The sequence below is a fragment of the Pholcus phalangioides genome, unplaced genomic scaffold (genome assembly GCF_987345545.1).
Source record: "Pholcus phalangioides strain wild (caught in Gottingen) unplaced genomic scaffold, Ppha-v1.0 ptg000017l_1, whole genome shotgun sequence".
Taxonomy (NCBI): Eukaryota; Metazoa; Arthropoda; class Arachnida; order Araneae; family Pholcidae; genus Pholcus; species Pholcus phalangioides.
The window spans coordinates 50,565,187-50,587,807 of record NW_028301610.1 but is presented as its reverse complement, the minus strand read 5'-3'; the positions used below and the strand labels follow the sequence as shown (position 1 = coordinate 50,587,807).

Below are 22,621 nucleotides of genomic sequence, written 5' to 3'. Positions count from 1 at the left end.
TCACGAACTGGTCAATTTCTGGTTTTTACTACTGTATAGTAGAACCTTGATTAACTAGGGGTAATGTTGAAAATATGTAAAAAAAAAATTGATATTAAGCCTGGTGGCGATATACAGTACTGCTGCTTCCTATGGAAAGAAAATGAAAATGTCTGTGAGGTAATATAACTCCTAATACACTGGTCTTTGTCCTTTAGGGGCAGCTAGTGACCTTTTTGAATCGTAAGACCACCTGTCCTCAGCATGACAGTGAAGTTACTACTGTTGCTGCTGCTTTGTTGTGAAGCCACTACTACATTTTGATGAGTGATGCAATCCTCATTCATGAATTTGCTTAAGATAAATAACAAACTCCAAAGACTGGAGAAATCACTTCATAATAACAAAATTTTGTTATAAAGGAATTCCAGGTTTTTGCATTGTTCCAATGTAAACTTATTTGGCAGAATTATAAAAGTGTTCGTTAAAACAAGATTTTTGTTATAACGGTATTCGACTGTATATAGGACTTATACATAGTAAAAAATTAGAGGATTGTTCCCTAGATCATCCAATCTTTCAAAGAACCATTTCAACTTGACTAGTACACACAATAAACTTTAGTGAAGTAACAAAGAAAACATGATTTCGAACAACTACTCAAACCAGCCGGATTAGCTTGTAGCCTGACTGTGCCTTACGCAAAGAAATTGTTTTTAAATCATTGGTGCTAGATAAAAAAACTACTAGAGTTGTTAGTAAGGGTTAGCAGCCCATCTACTATGATGAGAGAATGTGAGGTGAATAGCAGATGAATGCAAGAAGAATGCTACAGTTCAGGTTTCTCCAAGACTATTTACACTCATTGAGAACTGGTTTGTTCTCTGCCCAATCAGAGAACTTATTTCCTCCTGCGCACTATGACATCATTCCACCTGCTTTACATATTGGCAAGTAACAATAATTATTTTGAGTATTACTGTTCTTTGGGTAGCAAAAGTTTGAACAAGATAGAGGAAGTTGGCCAGATGTCAACATATGACTATTTTAGGTGAAATCATGTTTAATTGATATTTAACATAATACAATCGATTAATAATAATCCTTAATGACTCAACCTGGTTTTCCCCTGGGGGAATGGCCTATTGTTAGCTGAACTAGGGGTTAATGGTGGTGATATGACAATGGTACTACAGGAACATATGACCCAATGGGTGATATGTTACACCTGGCAAAGTCGGAATAGGACCAGAGAAGTAAACAACTTTTTTTTTATGGCCAATATATTTTCATATTCCATCTTTTTTTATAATTTTAAATATTTTTCATCAATAGTTTATAGCCAAATGAAAATTTTCCGCAGTTTTTTTTATCTATTCATAAGATTTTTAAAACATTGGTTCATATTCTACTACACCAGTTGCCACTTGTCAAATTTTTTATTGAGAAGGTTAAGAAGAATGTAGCCATCACTTTAACCTCCTTTTTAATCAATTAGAATTGTAAACTAATTTGCAAAATATGTTTATTCTGAAAAAAAGAGGTGAGTGTCTTTATTAAATGTCCTCCTGACTATTTCTTTTGTGAGAAATATATAATTGAAAATTATTTTCACTTTACCACATGTTTCAGGTCAGAAACATCTATTATTTCTGAAAGGTACATGTTTTCGTCATGCTTAGTTTTTGATCAGTGTTGCAAAACATGTTAAAATGTCTTTCTCCTGGCATTAGGTCACCAGAAGGAAGGTTCGACCATAACTTAAGGGGAAAAAAATCTAAATTTCTTGGTTGCAGCATCAAACTGCACTAAGGTTTCATCTGAAACATTACTGTTTTTGCTTTGAGAATGCAACTCCTGCTCTAGCAAAACAGAGACAAGTTAGAAATCAGTTGTTCCCATAAATTGATGAAAAAAGGAGCAAGAAACACAAAAAAAAAAAAGAAATAAACATTCAATTGACAAAAAATTGTTCAGAGTATGAGTGCTTGTCCTAGTTGAAAATGGGTTACCAAAATAACTGGAATATGTATAACTGGAATCATCTCCAGAACTAAGTGCTGGGTGTTTCACAAAGGACCCCTAACTTTGAAAATAAATAACTCGGATAGAGATGGGAAATTCTCGAGAATCTCGTCCAGGAGAATATTCGAGAATATTCTTTGGTAGGGCTACTATTATAAGTAACTTGAGAATATTCTTATAAGTTCTTGATGAGAATATTCTCCAGTTATTTATAACATAGTTCCATATAATATCCTTGAGAATATTCTCTGGAGGAAAAACTTTCATAAATTACAGGGGAATATTATATTCTTATAGAAAATAAGAATTATTCTGAAGTTATTAATAATAGTCCTCCAGAGAATATTCTCGAATATTCTCCTCGATGAGAATATTCTTCAGTTACCAAAATCTTTCCAGAGAGTATTATCAAGAATATATGTAATAATATGTATTATAATAAATAATCTCAATAAATAACTTGAGAATAATTATTTTTGATAAGAATATTCTTCTAGTAATTTATAATAGTAGTCCTTTGAGAGAATATTCTCTGTCCCCATGTCTCTTCTCTTCAAGAAGATGGGTATATTGAAGTTTGTAGACCACAATGTTAAAGAGAAAGCAAGAAAATTAAACCAATAGGGCTGAATTACACAACTCTTAACGAAATGTGAGTGATGCAGAATTTAAGTGTATGTGCATTGAAGTAAACAACAGTTCTGTATCTTAGAATGAAAGTGATTATATAAGAATAGCTTCCTTTATTAATCAACTTTGATTTAATTTCTTTTGTGTGTGTGTGTGTTGTGAACATATTTCTGAAAATTTATCTAATTTCAAAACAATTTTTTAAGGTTTCAATCTAAAGGTTTCTAAAATCTTTATAACCAAACTTTTAAAACCTCTCATCATGATCTCAAACTAAAGTTGTCATTGGGGGAGCTATTATATTAAAAATTGTTTTGTTGTGAATGTTTAAGGCAATGAAAACTGATTTATATTTCCTAATATAAACAAAATTAGTAAAAAAATCTAAATTATTTAAAAGGAAAATGAATATTTGATAAGGTTTTCGCGGCCATCATTTGATAAAAATTGTTTTTTCGGGTTCGAAGACCGTCGTCCGTTTGAGTTGATCATCATCATCAGGAGAAATGATAAACTGGAGTTTATCAATTCTCCTGATGATGCCAACCACTAGTGTTGGGGAAACATTGAGAACAAACTCAAACGGACGACGGTCTTCGAACCCAAAAAAACAATTTTTATCAAAATGAATATTCTCGGTTATTCTCCAATTTTTTACATCCAGGAGAATATTCTCACCTCACATCTCTAAACTCGGAAACTGTGATACATAGAAGCATGAAACCAGTGGTATGTTTATTAAAAAAACCGTGAGAATCTGATACAGAAACCTCAAAATTTAAGTTACAAATTGCACCGATAGATGGCACTGTATGCAGTGCCGTCTTAATGCATGGCCTGGAGGCCTCAAGAGAAGAGGAGCCTGACAAAAATGAGATCTGGTTGAAATTTTCTAAGATTTACTAGGTTGGGCCTCCGAAAAATCACTTGGCCCAGGAGCCCATGATAGTCTTAAGACAGCCATGGCTTCAAGCAACATTACCATAACTAGCCTGTACATAGTGGGTAATGCAAGCAGCCCTCGTTGCATTCACATCAAAAGCAATTCAAAATGTGCACCTTTCACACAACACACATGTGACAAACGAAGAACGAAATTGTCAGTGACACTCTAGTGTGTCACCAGAAATTGACACATAAGCTTGACAAATAGCCTCCTCCAGCTTGTCAAGTGTTAAACGATTGTTGCAGTAAACAATGTCCTTCAGTGTGCCCCACAGAAAGTAGTCGCAGGGGGTGAGGATGGGTGAATACGATGCCAAAATTGCCCATTGTGTCTGTTAACGACACCATCCAGATGAAAATGCACCTAGTCTAAAAAATCATATTCGGGTGACATCAAAACCAGAACCATCAATCATGTTGAGCATCTCGCTAGCGAAATCCTCTCGTTGTTGTTCACCATGAACTGGTATGGCATGCCAGCATTGAATCTTGTACAGAAACATGTGTAATGTCTTCTGCAGGATTCTGTACATGCTGGATAGCATGATTCCGGATTCAGCTGAACGTCTGTGGACAGATTTATTCGGATGACACTCAATAACTGCAGACAGTGTCGTTGCATTTTCAGGTGTAATGATGGAGTGGGTGGGACCCACATTTCTGACTAACACATCAGCCACGTTGTCTGTGGCACCATCTATTGGCGCAATTTGTACCTTTAATTTTTGAGGTTTCTGTATCAGATTCTTATGGTTTTTTAATAAACATACCATTGGTTTCATGCTTCCTATCTATCAGTTTCTGAGTTATTCATTTTCAAAGTTGGGGTCCTTCAAGAAACACCCAGTATATCAAAAATCATTACCTCTGATGAAAGAGATACAAATCTACGATAATGTGTATGGGGTAACTTATTGTGTAGATTCGTTGAATTGTCCCATAAACCTCATAGTTCATTGCACAAACCCATATTTTACCATATTGTTCGGCACTTGAGAAGAGAAATCACCCTACCCCCACTCTAGGTATAAGTCTGCAATAGTACCAAATACTGATCTTCATTTGTCCATTTTTGCTTTTAGACCCTCTTGTTTTGGCTTCCAGAATATGGATCTTGGTCTTGTAGAATTGTTTCTCAAATTGCAAACAACATTAGGCATTACATTGAGCACTTTTGCAACTTCAGCCTGGGATTGCCCTGCCTCCAATCAAACAATAATTCTTTACCTCTTTCTGCCATCGAAATGTTACTTGTTCTATAACACTGCTTGTGAAATGCGTATGAACAAAGTAACATTTGAACAACAAACAACCATGTCTTATTCCCATTATTGTCACAGTGCCACCTAAAATTATGATTAGGTGTTCAAAACCACTGTTTTTGTATTATTATTTAAGGGGGTTGAAGTCAGAGTTTTGTAAGTCGCACATTTTCAAATGCAATTTAGAGGTGCTGAACTATTGAAAGAAAAAATGAACCAAGTCTCAGCTTCTATTTTTCGCCTCTAGATTGTGAAGTCATTAAGGACTCTGTGAAAACAATTAGAGGAAAACCTTACTTTCAAAATGAGGATTAATCGACTTACACCACTCTGATTGTAACCCTCCTCCTTTTTTGATTATATATCATCCAGTATATGATCAATATTTTCTAACAAGTTCAAAAATATTTGTTGATTCTATTAATTTTGAACAATTGGATATCATACTTCAATATTATAGCCTACCATATACTTTGTGTAAGCATTTTTTGTTGTTGTTAGATTAGTTTTGAATTCAGTGTCTCTTTACAACATTAGGTTGTGAGAGTTGTGTTTATGTTTTTAGGACTCTGGTTCTTATAAGAAGCATTGTGGTGAAGTTACTAGTGACAAAGATACTTCTCTGATAAATGAGGAAGAAGCTCTTCATAGGCGAGCTGATGAGAATCGGTGGAATGCTAAAATTAAGCTCCAGGCTAAAAGAACACCAGCATTATCCACAAACATAGGTGTTTCTTGGTTCAAAGCATTAGAGCAGGAGTTCAAGCAGCCTTATTTCATGGAAGTATGTGTAAATATTTTTATATATTTGTGTGGAACTTTATTATTCATATTTATATTATTCTTGGTCTTTCTGTATTGCAACGTGTGATTCATATTTTTTTTTCACCCCACCGTAAATGGGCATATGCTTGTTGTATGAGTTTATCAATAAATGAATATCTACATTGTACTATCTACATATTATTTTTGAAATATATGACATCCATATTTTTATGGGCATCTTTTTCTCAGCCACCTTGTTGGGCGTTTTGCCTGTTGTGGCGTTGTATTTGTATTGACCTAAAGTTTTTTTCAGAGTTGGTATTGTCAGTTCAAAGGATTTTTTTATAAAAGAAAAATAATTACAAAAATTGCTGATAAGATGGAATTGGTATAAGAAAGATCAGTGATACACATACAGCTCATGGTGAAAATGACAGTGACTGTGTTTGTTGTGATCAATGTTGATCATAAAGCATTCACGCCCAGCAAAACTTTTTATGCCAAACTTGGGGTTTTTCAAAAAATGTTATTCATGCATTCCTAACAAGAATTTATCAGACACAAAAGGTCATAGTGCTTGTAATTTTGCAGTCTTATTCAAATCTTCTGATCAGAAACCAGATTCTTCTGATTTTTGTATATCTTTATAGAAAAATCTCTAGAAAAAACTCCCAGTCTTTGGCATTTTGAGCTGACTCGTGTTTCCTCAAGAAAAATGTAGGAAATTGGGATTTCAAGTATGGGAAATAGCCAACTGTCATCAAATACGATGGCAAAAGTTAACAAAGTTACCAATTATTGCTAAAATTTCAGTTGGCTAGAATTGAAACTCTGTTTGCAAATCTGTGTGTAAACACTGAATTAAAATGAAAATTCTTGGGGAACATTTGACATGACAAATAATGTGAGATACAAAATATTTATATTTATAATTATCATAACATAATTTATAAGTTAGCAAAATTATTTTAATACTTGATTTCAGTGAAGAACTAAAATTCATGTAGGTCTTGTCAAAAAAAACTGGAGATCTTCATTTAAAAAAAAAAAGGTTAGGCAGCCACAATTACGAGAAAATACTGGAACGTCCCAGAAAAAGGGTTGCCTGGTCAGAAGATGATCAAAGAAAAAAAATGTTCCCTTTTTTTTTATTTATGACATTTTTTTTTTTTTATGACGTTATAAATATAAAATTATATTAAGTTTTCTTCTGCAGTGAAATATTTCATCATGGGACAAACTACAGAAATTTTGAATGTGGGAATTGGCACCTATACAAATACAAAGGCCACAACAAACGAAAGGCCTAACCAGGTGGCTGAAAAAAAGATGCCCATAAAAAATGTAGATGTCAAATACATGCCTAAATCCCAGGGCCGTCATTTAAACTTTTCCGGGGGGGGGGGGAGCAAAGTACAAGTACTCAATGTATGTGTATATATATATACCATTTTTAGTGTATTTTCAAAAGCCAGGGGTAGGGCAATAGCCCCCTACCCCCCCCCCCCCAAATGACGGGCCAGAAAACACACTTGACAAGAAAAATTGGATATGGTATTGACTATTCTTGACGAGTAAGTCAATAACTGCTGTGGTCCGCCATTACAGAATCAACGAATCTAGGTGAGATATCAAGGAAAAGGAATCTGAAATTCGTTCAGCTGTAGCTGCACCCGTGGCAGTCGAAACTATGCAGCGCCTACAGGATCTATGTGTTTCTTGTACAGAAAATGTTTTTTTTTGTGGGTACAAAACTGCTACAAAAAGGTATTCCAATTGATTGTAATATTATAACAGAAAAAGCAAAAAATTTTACTCTTCGATAAGAAATGGGCTGGTGAAATGTCTATTTCATTAGAATTTTATGCAAGTTAAGGTTGGTTTCATAGGTTTAAGAAACAATTCGGATCGTGCAATGTAAAAGTCACTGGCGATCAAGCCGCTACCGGCCAGGAGGCAGCTAGAAAATTTCCAGACTTTTAGAAAAGTATTGAAGAGAAGGGTTATGCACCTCAGCAGGTTTTTAACGCTGACGAAACTACACTATTTTGGAAGAAAATGCCATAAAGAAGTTAAGCAAGAGAAAAAAAAGTGAGCTAATGGTTTTAAGGCAAGTAGAGGTAGACTTACTATGTTGTTATTTTGTACAAATGCGTATGGGTACATGATAAAGCCTACCGTCATTTTCAGATCTGCGAATCCACGAGCATTGAAGGGAAAGGGTAAATCAAAGCTCCCAGTATTTTGGACGAACAATGAAAAGGCTTAGACTACGAAAACACTTTTCCTGTATTGGTTTAAACAGTGTTTCGTTCCGGAAGTTAGGAGGTACCTTGGGAGTGAATACGTGCCATTCAAAGTTCTTTTGATACTGGATTGACCGAGGATGAATTAATGCAGCTGACCGGTTCTGAAACTGAAGCGATACCAGATGAAAGATGAAGAAGATCAAGATAGAGATGTCGAAGACAAGTTCACCACAAGTAACATAGCGGAAGGGCTTTGCAAGCTCAAATCAACAATAGATTATTTTCATAACATAGATCCCTACATTTTAGGTTCTTCGCATGTAGAAAAATTAGTAGAGAAAGCCTTGTCAACATATTCCAGCATACTTGATGATATAAAGAAGACACGGCAAACAGAAAAATCACGATGTTCTTTCAGAAAACATCGCCAACAATCACTGCACCCTCTTTTACATTCCCTTTTACCTCTGCGTCACCCTGCTCTTTCACGCGATATTTAGTAAACAAGATATACAAAGAAAGACCTATGGTTTCAGTTATTTGCAGATTTTCGTATACGCCCCCTGCGAATACAGGGGGGGGGGACTGTATCACAGACTAATTTAATCAACCGTGCATGGTTATAAAAGGTAAGAAAACATAAATTCTATTATAAAATTATGCAATTACTACTATATAAACATGTTTCAAAATAAGAGATGCAAGAGAGGCAGGTTTGGCAAATTCCCGAAAGGTTCCCAACTATTGTTACACAGGGCCATATGCTATATAGCCGCCGTGAGCTGATGCGCAACGGTAGGAAAACAAATGCATAGCGTGATTATGCAACACGTTTCTGTCAACGTGAAATGATCCATTTTTGTTCATGCCAAAAACCTATGTTGGAATGTTTTCCCTTTTTATTCTCTGTGCACATGGAACCGGTCGGCACGACACAATATGTAAACATGAGCACGGCTTTATACTGTATAGGCTGGTTTTTTGCTATGTGTGTGTCTTTTCTTTTTCCTCATGTATGTCAGGATTTTTTTTTTCTCCCTGAGATTGCCGATTGTTATTTGTTGGTCACTTTATTTTATTTTATTTTTTTCATGATCATAGATGATCTTGTTTTTTTTCCTTGCAAATTTTATTGAATAAAAGCTCAAAATAAATAAGAGTTCAAAATGAACCTCCGATCGTTGCTTTTTTTTCTTCATTTCAGTCAGCTTGCTCTGCCCCCCAACAATCCGCTTATAGGAAAACCTGGCTTTATGGTAAGATGTATCCTGTGATCATATGCAGACGTATTTGGAGTTTTTGAAAGTTATTAAACTTTTGTATTAGGTATTTTTTTCCGGAGGACTTCACGAAATCAATATCGTAAAAAAAGTTCATATTTTTGTCGAAATAACTTCAGCCTTTCGGTCCATAAGTGAGCGAAGCTACCTCTGATTAGTGTTAACAAAATAATGATTTTTTTTGATTAAGGAGTGATGCGAAGCACTTGTACAAGGTTCTTTAAATAAAGAAAACAAAAATGAGTGGCAAGTGTATTTTTAATAACTTGTGGCTGAAAAATCCTTGCTATCAAGATTGGTTGCTGAGTATGCCAGACAAAAATGTCGCCAAATGCAAGCTGTGGTTTTCACGTGTTAGTTCACATCGTCCGATAGACACTCCCAGGTGTCTACCTCACAATCAAAGACTCCCAGGCACCAGCTTCAGACGAGTTTGGTGTCTTCAAATACAGGTTGAGATCACAGGTCAGCCACTGCGCATGGAACTGGAGGTGAAAGTCCACGGGTAGCCGGTCTGGCCACTAACCAATCTACAGGCGACGGGATCACGCCGCCGGTGAATCCTCACATGAAGTCAAGCGGTGAGACGGGCGAGGTGCCCAAGGCACACTTCTATAATTTTAACTCATTGTATTTGAGAGACGATCTAGTTCACACCTCAACAGGGCGTGACTCCTTACTGATTAATACAAGTGGTTAGTCGGAAGTAGTAGAATCGTTCGTGGTGGAGCACATCTCTATCTGGTTTTTATATGGGAGCTTTCCCCAAAATGCTTCACGAAAGAGCCAATCACAAGGTCGAAGGTGCGCTGTTAGCTTGTATCTAATTTACATAATTTCATGAGAGAAAAGGAAATATTGTAAAAATTATAATATTGAATCTGGCAACCAAACATAACAAATTGGAGATCTGTCCAGGATCCACAACTTTTAGGCCTATTGCACATTGTATAAACTCATGACATTATAGACCGTGAGATGGTCCTAGGAACCACCGACGGCGTGGAGGTAAAATATATTGCACATTTATATAACACTTTGCTGAACATTTATATTATATTGCACTAATATATTACACAATTAATGAACATAGAGTTTGACAACGACAACTCGACGCAGTTCCCACCGACGAGCCACGGGAACCCCCCCCCCCCAGAGGGAAAGAGAAGGTAACTAGATGAGCTATTGTGGGATCTCTGACATGGATGTAAAGCAGAATTTATATGGGACATTGGCAGCCCGACCTCTGGCCCCGTTCTCGCCCGACGGCTAGGAGACGCCACCCCCTCGACCGTCAGCCTAAACGAACTAACTGACCCAAACCAGATTGTCAGCAGAAGCCTCGGGTGGTTTCCGGTAGCCAACGAACCCTGGGACCTAAACAAGATTAAATGAACATAAGGATTGTAAGAGATCCCAGGTCGTCATGTTACACAATTCTAGAATTAATAAAGCAGATAATTCTGGAATTAATGAAAGAAATAATTCCAGAATGAATGAAAAATTCCGGAATTAATCTATTATTACATATCTATTATTACGAGAGAGTCGACCAGAGTGCCCTCATTGTCAAAGTCCATTGATCATGCTTTTACTTGTTCACATCATCGTCATCGTTTTACGACCACTTTTGGTCATAGTCATCTTTCACTTCACGACATTTTAAATGACTATTGCGATGCATCTCACATTTTTAAATTCATCAAAGCCATTGGTTTTTGCTATTACATATAGTTTACAATCCACGTCATTGTTTTATGTGGGCTTATTTTCTTGACATGACAGGGACAATTTTCCTTTTTTTATGTTGTCATTGTTTTGGCGCAGTTTGACCAAATTGGTCCTTGTGCCAATATGTTCAAAATCTAATCTAAGATTAGTTTATTTAACTTTTACTTTACAAGAGAATATAGAACATGTTTAAAGGTGGTCATTCACACACACACACCAAATCTATTGATAAGCAGAAAATCCTACTACACAAGTTTTTTGCTACGTGGAAGTTTTCGCTTATGTTAGCTTGCAGCGTATTCAAATATGATGGCTTTTCATTTTTACTGTCCTCCCATCTCATGATAAATTTTCAGCTTGTTGCTCAACTTTTGAGCAGCAGTGTAGTAGAAATAAATCTCAAGAAGTGGTGGTATTGTTAACAAATAGAAAATGAAAGGGGGAATGTGTGTGTGAGAGAAACAGGTTTCCCATTTTTTCTCTCTCTTCCAGCCACCCTTTCCATATGTATGTAATACTATTTTTTTAATCATCAAACCCTAGCGAGGGAGAAAAAATAAAAGTTATTGCTGTGTGTGTGTGTGTGTGAAATAAAGTAAATGGGAGGGAAAAAAAATTGTTTAAAAAGTTACCAATGAAGTTTCTCGAGAGAAGGGAGAGAGCTCAATTGTAGTTCTTCCATCTACGCAGGGATGAGGTATCTGGTCCCTATACGTTAACAAAAATATTGCATTATGTTTTTAATTTGATAACTATTATAAGTATGATAAAGATTAGAAACTATTTCTTTTTTCATTTTATTATACAAATTTTATGGCAATAAGTGAAAAATAAATTTTTAAATAGATATGTCACACAGGGATGGGATTGCTGCGCCAAGCTGGGCCATTAGCAATTTCCTGCTACATACTGCGCCATAACATTGATTTTTGGAAAAAATTTGTCACTTCTGCGCCAATCAGGGTTCTCTCAAATTTCCCTCTTTCCTTTCACTTTTGATGACGTCATTTGAGTCATGCTGTGACGTCAACCTCGGCGTTGCTACTGTAACTTATAGAAAACCTTTGTGTATGTTCCAGTTTTTTTTTTGTAGAATTCATCAAGATCCCGTTCTGCCAAGGTTTCCTGCATTTGGGTATGAACACAGTGTCCGTATTTAAGATTCCAAAAATCTGTGTCGTCTCCGATTGATTAAAAAACCGAATTTCAAGCAAAAAAAAGTTTCGATTTTTAACCAGTCGGAGACAAAGCAGGTTTTCTGAATCTGAAATACAGACACACTATGTTTGCACTAAGGCGACTGTATAAGAATATAGTGGCTATAGTTTGCACCATCGAGCTAGAGGGAGTATGACGTCAGCAGTCTTCGCCTTGGCAGTGCTGAGAACGTCGTCCGCAACATCATTCGTTGGAAGATCGCGTGACTCGGTGAAAACACAGAATCCCCCGTTAATTTCTTATGGCATAAATAGGATTTTAAAACAATAAATGAAAAAAATAATTTCAGCATCAATGAGATAATTCCAAAATTAATGAGAGATAATTCCAACATTTATAAAATTCCAAAAATTAATGAAAGCACTAATTTTAGCATTAACGAATGACAATTCCAGAATTAATGAAAGAAAATTTCTAGAATTAATGAAATATATATTAGATAATTCCAGAATTAATGAAATATATATTAGATAATTCCAGAATTAATAAAATATAATTCCAAAATTAATAAAAGAATTTCAACATTGATGAAAGTGATAATTCCAAAATCATAAAAGTGATAATTCCAAAATCATAAAAGTGATAATTCCAAAATCATAAAAGTGATAATTCCAAAATCATAAAAGTGATAATTCCACCATTAATGAAACATAATTCCATCATTAATGAAACATAATTCCATCATTAATGAAAGAGAGAATTCCAGAATTAATGAAAATGAAAGAAAAAGTCTAGTTTTAATGAAAGAAAAGGTCTAGTTTTAATGAAAGAAAAAGTCTAGTTTTAATGAACGATAATTACAGCATTAATGAAAAATTTTTGGAATTAATGAAAGAAAAATTCTAGTTTTAATGAAAGAGATAATTTTAGTTCCAAAATAAATGAGAGTTATAATTCCAGTATTAATTAAAGATAATTCCATAATTAGTGAAAGGTAATTCCGGCATTAATGAAAGAAATAATTTTGGCATTAATGAAAGAAATAATAATAAAGGAAATAATTCCAGAATTATTGAAAGAGAATTCCAGAATTGATGAAGGAAAATTCCAGAATTAATGAAAGAGAATTAAGCATTGATTCAGAAGTAAGGAGTCCAAATCAGACTCATCTCAACTGCATCAAATCCAGGAAATCCTTTCAGGTAAAAGTGTTTTGGTGACAGCTTTGTTCCTGAAAGAAGCATCAGAACTTTTCAATGGCTTTCTGACATTAATTAAAAAAGGAGCTCCTCATACACATTTTGTATGTGGAGCTCTTGTTAGAAAAATTATGGCGACATTTCCTGAAATCTGAACATATTCAGAATGTTAGAATTGCTGAGCTCCAGAATGTAGCTATAGAAAGCAGTGAGAACTGGAGGAAAAATTAGGTTGTTGGTGCTGAAATAGAATCCAATCTTGCTGAGCTGGGGATGTTCTCGAAAAAATTTCTATTAGGTGCTAGATCGTCAAGCACTTGCTCAAAGTTTTACCTTTTGAGAACACATTGCAGGAAAAATGAAGTGTTTGCATCCCGTTTTCCGACTGGAAAACTCTTCATTATCATGTATTAACCAGTCAAGTGTCCAATCAATTTCTCCGAGCGTTGCCCGCAGTGCCACTTTTTTCTGAAGATGCGCACGCTTTTTCCCTTTTCTTGTAAGTTTGAAATATTAAAATATTTTTTATAGCATGTTTTTTTATAGCTCGAATGTGCCGAGACGTAATATGGCACCCCAAAAGTGGGGGGAGGGTCATAATGTCCTGTGACTAAAAGAAATGCTGTTGATGGATTTACGTGGAACCATAGTGGTTGAACCTTTGCTAAAAGATATACGAGTAATAAAACAGATGCATCTTCGCAAGGGAATCGGAAATCGAAAAAAAAGCTATGGGGTTGCAGCTTTTTGCAAAACATGACGGAGATAATAGTAATAATCTGAGACCTTGAAATATAATTGTTCAACTCCATCTAGTGATGAGATAATAAAGTAGAAAGATGACTGTACAGATGGCAGCACATGTATGACAAATTATTTCTTCATATCTATGTGAAAAAGACAGAAAAGTCTGTGCGTCTGCAAATGGCATCGTAGGCACCACCATTACGTATAGCAGACGTAACCACTTGACTGGTTAAGTACATTTTTACAAAGCTACCGAAAGTTCTTTGCCCTTCAGATACCCGTGTTCTCTTGGATGAATGGACTTCTCTGCAGTGTGAAGATATACAGGTGAGTTATCAAAGGTTATAGATAAGTATTGAGGATCTATATTTGATCTGAAAAACTTGGATAGAAATACAAAGTTCAAAATTTTGCTTGTGCTCGTCAAAGCTTTATTATGTCTTGCCCACATAGAAATGCAGACTGTGAGAGGGGCTTTAGTGTAAACAAGCATTTCCTGCAACATAGGTCAAAGCTTTTGATTGAAAGTATCAATGGCATTAGGCAAATAAAATCTTATGTATAGCATTCTCAAAATGCTAAAGATATTGATGTCAATGCTAATTGGGGTGTAATGTGATAGGCCTCCTCATGGTGCACTCTGCGTAACGCTAAATCTATCACACGTCAAATGTTTATTTCTACACATTTACAGTACTTGTCTTGTGTCTCGTTTTGTCCTGTTCTCGTCGTTTATGTACAACCCCTCATTGTGGGCGCCGCTTAGGTGGGGAGGGGTCCTCCCAGATGGGGCATTGCTTCTAGCATATGCCCTATCTGGGACACTGTCTACCTGTGTGTTTGCCATGCATGGAGACCCGTAAGGCTAGTGATGGGGATCCTGGTTAGCCTGATGCACTAGCTTTGGCCTCGGATTCAGCCGAAAGGGGAGGCTTGGATTAGCCCCATCCAGGTCAGTTGGCTGTGGTCGCCTCGATGGCTGAAGGAGTTAAATTACTGGGTAGAGGGGCCGGGCCTGCCAGACTTCATTGAGGTTTGTTGGTGCTGCTTCATGAAGATCTTGGATCTTGAACGCTTCTGCTCGCCTGCTTTGGTGGTGTATAGCTCTCACCTAACCTGGCGTTGCTACTAACCTTCATTGGTTATGTGTGCGCGTCTCCTCGTAGGGCTCCATGGTGGGTGAGAATGGAACAATACCCATTTAAAATGGGAAAAAATCAAAATGCACCAAAACGTCAAAGAACTGCTTCGAATCAACCACATGTAACTGTAACTGCTGCTTCAAATTCATCAACCGTTTCATTCTTCTTTCTGCACTCTTCGGATACCGAGAAACAACTGACCAAAGTATCACCATTTCTAATAGACAAAGCTCTCTATGGCACAGTAGGTACTTTAAAATCAGTGAAGGCTCTTCATTCAGGAGACCTGCTGATCAACACTAACCCACCTAAACAAGCCGAACTCACTCGGAAGCTAACATCTCTCTGAGACATTCCACTAACAGTGAAAATTCATCCCACGCTGAATTATTCACGTGGTGTCATCTCAGATATTAACTTGATTAACATGAATGAAGAAGAACTAACACAAGAGCTGGCGTCTCAAAGCATAATATTGTAACATTACCATTAGGCCCCCGCGGAAATCGTCCTTATCCTAGTCATTTTATTACATTTTAGTTTGTTTTACCTTTTTGTCTCCAGGATCAATCGGCAGTATCGTGTGTCTGCTGATCGGCCGATTTGTTTTGTTTGTTTGCCAGATTCAATATTGTAATGTTTACAATATTTCCTTTTCTCTCATGAAATTATGTAAATTAGATACAAGCTCTATGCCGCACCTTCCACCTTGTTATTGGTTCTTTCGTGAGGCATTATCGGGAAAGCTCCCATATAAAAACCAGATAGAGATGTGCTCCACTACGAACGATTCTACTACTTCCGACTAACGACTTGTCTTAATCACTAAGGCATCACGCCCTGTTGAGGTGTGAGCTAGATCGTCTCTCAAATACAATGAGTTAAAATTGTAGAAGTGTGCCTTGGGCACCTCGCCCGTCTCATCGCTTGACTTCATGTGGGGGTGTAATGTGATAGGCCTCCTCATGGTGCACTCTGGGTAACGCCAAATCTATCACACATCATTGTCATCGCTTTTTGTGCTCATATACTTCACCTTCAATAGTCAAATTACATGTATATTTCCACACATCTTGCAGTACATGTATTGCGTCTCGTTTTGTCCTATACATGTTTTAGTCTTTTGTGTCCAACCCCTCATTGTGGGCCCCGCTCAGGCGGGGAGGGGTCCTCCCGGATGGGGCATTGCTTCTAGCGTATGCCCTATCTGGGATGCTGTCTACCTGCATGTTTGCCGTGCGTGGAGACCCGTAAGGCTGGAGATGGGGATCCTGGTTGGCCTGATGCGCTAGCTTTGGCCTCGGATTCAGCCGAAAAGGGAGGCCTGGATTAGCCCCGTCTGGGTCAATCGGCGGCGCTGCTTCACGTCGCTCTTGGATCTGGAATGCGTCTGCTCGCCTGTTTCAGTGGTGTATAGTTCCTACCTAACCTGGCGTTGCCACTAACCTTCATCAGTTACGTGTGCGCGTCCCCATGTAGGGCTCCATGGTGGGCATGGTCGGTAGGGGCTGAACAAATTATCTCCAAAATGGGGAAAAATACAAATGCACCAAAACGTCAACATATAGCTATGAGCGAAACAATTGTCACTGAACCTGCTCCTACTGTTTCATTTTTTTTCTTGCATTCTTCTGACACTGATAAACCTCTGGCCAAAGCATCACCATTCTTAATAGACAAAGCTCTCTATGGCGCAATAGGTACATTAAAATCAGTGAAGGCTCTTCGTTCAGGAGACCTTCTAATTGAAACTAACACACCGAAACAATCCAAACTTATTCAAAAGCTCACATCTCTTGGGAATATTCCCATAACAGTAAAAATTCATCCCACGTTGAATTATTCACATGGTGTCATTTCAGACACTAACTTGATTAACATGGATGAAGAACTACTAACAGAAGAGCTGGCGTCTCAAGGCGTAACATCTGCCAAGCATATCATGAGCTGCAAAGATGGCAATCCAGCTCCATCACGTAACATAATCCTGACATTCTCATCACCGACATTACCGAAAGATATTAAGATAGGCTATTATAGCTTCAAAATCCGCCCATACATTCCTAACCCTGTTAGATGCTTTAACTGCCAGAAACTCGGTCACTCACGAACGGCATGCCAAAGTCAACCCACCTGCGCAAAGTGCAGTGAGAAGGACCACATTTCGGACAACTGCACTAATTCACCATTCAAGTGCATCAATTGCGGTGGCGACCACCCGGCATATGACAGGAAATGTCCGAAATGGAATGAAGAAAAAGAGATCCAGAAGATCAAGGTCCTTAATAACATCTCGTATATCGAAGTACGCCGTCATATAACCTCTAACCAAACTCCAATAGGTACTAGATCATACTCTAATATGGTAACAAATCGATCGTCAGCTAATAAGACTGTCACCAAAGCATCTGTAACAACTCAGACTGAACCAATAGCTGACACATCAACTCAAACATCATCATCTAACCAACCGTGCAATAGTTGTGGCTGCTGTTGCTCCTCTGGATTCCGGAGGGAGTCCACTACCTCCGAAGAAGAAGCGGGAAAAGCAACGGCTAACACATTCAAAATAACTACAGATACTAAACCAAAAATCAACTCTGCGAACAAATCGAAAAAGAAACCATTCAAGACCGAATATTCACGAAAAGCTGTACAGAGAGCGCTGAAATGTCCATCCATGAAGAATGTGTCACTAATTGATGACATATCAATTGGTGACGTGGAGCTTGACAATAGATCAGATTCCGGTACTACTCACCGTAAACTAGACCGGTATAAATTCAAAGACCTTGAACCATCTACTTCTACTTAATTTATGGCCAACATAAGTCAATGTAACATTCGTGGTCTTAGATCCAATTATGAAGATCTGAAGGATTTGATCAATCGTTATCATCCTGTTTGCGTGGCACTCCAGGAAACTTTTACGAAGTCCTTGGAGACATTGAACATCAGGCGACATTCCCTGTTCCATATTGATAACGATGACAGGAGTAGAGCCTGCCGCGGTGTTGCTCTGCTGGTTCCACATCATGTGTCGTCGCGCGTTCTAACGCTGCGCACGAACCTGCAAGCCATCGCGGTGGAAATCTCTACAGGCCTAAGAGTTACCATCTGTTCCATTTATTTGCCACCAAATGACACCATCTTACAGATAGATCTAGAAGATCTGATTAATCAATTACCTCCACCATTTTTTTCTTCTTGGAGACTTCAATACTCATAACATGATATGGGGTTCTAACAGCAACACCCCTCGTGGGGAAATGGTTGAACGTCTGTTAGACGACATGAACCTGGCCAACATGAATGATGGGAGTTTCACTCATTTCCATGCCGCAAACAATAGTTTCACTGCAATAGATTTATCGTTATGCTCAGCTTCACTCGTGCCTAACTGATCCTGGTCGGTTGATCCGGAACTCCACAGGAGCAATCATTTTCCTGTAGTGGTTAAGTGCCTTGATCGACGCCATAGCATACCATAGGGACCTCCTCGGTGTAAGCTTGTGGCGGCCCGATGGACAGACTTCACGGTCAATGCAGAAATCACTGAGGATATGGTTTCACAACCCGACATCGACCACTGTGTCGACCTTGTGACAAGTTGTATCATCTCTGCAGCAAATGAAACAATACCCAAAGTCTCCTCGAAACTTCTTAAATTTCCTAAACCTTGGTGGAACCACGAATGTAATCTTACGATTAAAGCACAAAAGAAAGCATGGAGTAGGTTCCGGCGGTATCCTACCCATGACAACAAGTTGGCATTTTTAAAAGCAAAGGTGATAGCGAGAAGAACCAGGCGCCAGGCTCAACGCGAGTCCTGGCAAAAGTTTACCACGGGAATCAATTCATTTACTTCACCTAAAGGCATTTGGGACGGGATCCGAAAAATAAATGGTCATTATCAGTCTCATCTGATCACTATTTTAAACACCAATGGCACTATCATCAGCGATGTGAGGGATATTGCGGATACCATCGCCGCCCGTTTCGCCGCTGTCTCCAGTGATGCGAACTATCCCCCTTCGTTTCATCCCATTAAATCATCGGCCGAACATACATCGTACACCTTCCGGCCTTTTACACCGGTGGGGTACAATTCATTGTTCACCCTTCATGAACTCACGACGGCCTTGCAGCGAAGTCCTGAGTCGGATCTGGGTCAGTCACTCATTTCCTGACACCTGGCGAGCAGCCATAGTTCTTGCATTCCCGAAGTCTGGCAAAAATCCTCAGCAACCTAATAGTTACAGACCTATTGCTTTGACCAGTTGTCTATGTAAGCTCATGGAACGCATAGTCAACTATCACCTTATGCACTACCTTGAGGTTAACAATATTTTATCTAAACATCAAAGCGGCTTTAGACGGTTCAGGTCCACAACATGCAATTTGTTACGCCTTAAGACTTCAATCAGACAAGCATTCGTAAAGAGGGAGCATATGATAGCCATATTTTTTGACATAGAAAAGGCCTACGACCGTACTTGGACGCACAGAATTCTTTCCTACCCCTGTAACTGTGGCTTGCGTTTCAACTTGCCCATTTTTATTAAGAACTTTCTGGCTCGTCGCATCTTCCAGGTACGGATCGGAAGTACAATATCAGCTCCCCAAATTCAAGAACAAGGTGTACCTCAAGGTGGTATCTTAAGTGTTACACTGTTTATTTTAAGACTCAACAGAGTGTTGAATCAACTCCCGTTGTCTGTTACTGGCGCACTTTACGTGGATGATCTGTTGATATCATATCAATCAGTGAATATGAGGACAGCCGAGAGACAATTACAAACCGCACTAAACAAGATCAGCAAGTGGGCACATAATAATGGCTTCTCATTCTCTGCTGACAAAACCGTCGCTATGCACTTTTGTCTGCATCGAGACCTACATGATGACCCACAATTGTTTCTAAACAGTACTCAAATACCTATTGTAGAGAACACAAAATTCCTCTGCATAACATTTGACAAAAAACTTACTTTCAAACCTCATATTTCACAATTGAGAGCTTGTTGCATGAAGACGATGAACCTCTTGAAGGTCATTTCGTCTACATCATGGGGAGCAGACAGTATGTCGCTCCTCCACATATATAATGCTCTTGTAAAAGGACATACTTTCCCGGTTTCGAGAAAACTTTTTTTACACACGTCAACTCGTCCTTGCCTGTTTTCGATGGAATTTTTTCAGCACTTCAAACCCCACCATTGCCGTAGTGGAGGTCGGCTGAAGTTGGTTTTCTGTGGTTCCCAACTTCGAGGTGCGAATAAGAGCTGATCTCCTCTTTAAATAAAGTCTTGCCACAGAGAGCAACAGGCTTACAAACTTTACTAATATTCAATCATAACAATTCACTCACTGAAATATACATGGCAGCACTGAAAATCAGACACAACACTAGATACTCAGTCAGACTGTTAGGTATACACACTTACACTTCCAGCACAACTCCCTAGGTAGTAAATTGCCCATGACGATAGACCTGAATTGACTCGGTTTGGGAAAAAAAGACGTTAAAAACATGTTCAACAGTCAAAGGGTTAATACTCAATGCAGTGACTTATCTTCATTTTTAAACCAAAAGGTTTCTTTCAATGAATTGTTAAAATGCATGGAATTAAATTTTCAAATTATGAGAAATAGACCTGCGATTGATTTCTAATGGTCCAAAGTGTTAAAATGACCACTTATTAGGTCTAGTTGTGATGCATGTATTTTAATAATTTATGTACCTTATATTTTTTAAACTTATTTAGATCAGTTCTAAGTTGACCAAAGAAAATTGCACAGTTTATCCACCATTGGACAAGGTATACACTTGGACTCATCTATGTGATATTCATGATGTAAGTTCAAATTATTATCATTAATAAATAAACATAATTTTAATAAAAAAATACAGTATCTAAGCAGGTGTAGTCAATATTTGAGAAAATGAAATCTTTAAATGATCATATTGAAATAGAAATGAAATCTTACCAGAATTGCTGTCAACTGAGTTAGTAATGCAAAGATTTAAGCCTGGGTGATTCAAGTAGTTTGATTGATGATAATGTTACAGCTACAGTTTTCAACAATGCCAACAAGAACACAGGTTTCATTCGATAGGACACGTTTATTAATATTTAAGTCTCCAAAAAAAAATTTTACAAACTTATGGGAATGTAAAGAATATGAAAACAATCAGGTCCAGCAAAATTCAGGTCAATTTACCATACCCTTTACAAAATACAGAATAATGGAACCATAAATTTTTCATTTCATTTCATTTGCAATAAATTGAATAGATTGTTTCAACAAAAATATTTACTTTTTTTGAAAATAAGGAAAATTTTCACAAAAACAGAATCGCACAAAAAAAAAGTCTGGACAGATCCCTTATAATATATTTAAGTATTCAATAAATGAAGTGGTCAGTATATTGTAGTAATTTGAATGTTAGTATTTTCAATAACAATTAATTGACATGTTGGATCAGATTTACGTGAGTTGTAGTTCAAATCTCTAAATTTATATGTAAAAAATACATAGAGCATATCCCATGTACAATATATCTCCTGTTCAAGTGATGAGTATGATAACTCAAGTGCAACGAAATTATTATCCTTGAACCAAGTTTTGCAAGCGCATATTACATGGGAAGAATCTGAAAGGTTGGAAATTATACAGTGTAGCCAATCAGATTTATTGGATAAGGATTTTGCATTAAAATGGAAAGAAAAGTCGATGAATGATTGTCATCTAATGGGTGTAATTTGAAAAAAAGATTTCAACTCTTGGTTGATGCAAAGATGAATTTAGGAAAGAAATTTCAACAAATTTGAAAAGTATGTTAGGACCAATTGGTTGTATAATAAATTTCATATGAAGAGATATGAAATACAGGGTGTCTACCATTTATATATATATATATATATCACAGAAAAGTCATGAAGTCCCAGAATGAGAGAAAGGTCATGGAAAAGTCATAAAATTTGTGCCAAGATCACAGATTTTTTTGTCTTAAAAAAGCTTTTTTTCTGAATCACTATTTTTCCGGTACATTAAAATTTTTTCCTACTTTCTCTGTTTCTTTTCTCCAAGCTTTATCGGTATCATTGTGGGAGGGGGAAAAAGCTATTTAGTTGGATGAACAAAAAGAACAACTTTTTTTTTCTTTGCTTGTTGGAACCTTTCAACATCTGCAATATTCCCCTGAAGCAGTGGACTACTACTACTAAACCAGACATGCACTTCGTCCATATTCCTCTGCGGAACCTCTAACGAATTAGTACATGCTGGAATGTGCGTGTACATGTAGTGAAAGCTGGCGTGAAGTTTGTTTCTGTGTAATACTTGTTATGTATATAGTGCTGCCATCAGTTTCTCTAACTATGAGTGAAGCATAATGATTGAATGATTTATTGTTGTAGACCGGTTGCTCTCTGTGGCTAGACTTTTTAAATGGAGAGATCGGCTCGCATTTGTGCCTCAAAGTTGGGAACCACAGGACACCAA

At 37.4% G+C, this 22,621-nt stretch overlaps 1 protein-coding gene across 1 annotated transcript in view; it reads left to right on the top strand.

Moving 5' to 3' along the window:
- LOC149074062 (uncharacterized) overlaps positions 1-22,621 on the top strand; it is a 104,832-nt gene that overhangs the window by 18,305 nt on the left and 63,906 nt on the right. Inside the window, exons 3-4 of the mRNA XM_089246635.1 lie at positions 5,407-5,625; positions 20,881-20,970. Coding sequence (XP_089102761.1) covers positions 5,407-5,625; positions 20,881-20,970 — 309 coding nt within the window. The remainder of the gene's footprint in view (positions 1-5,406; positions 5,626-20,880; positions 20,971-22,621) is intronic.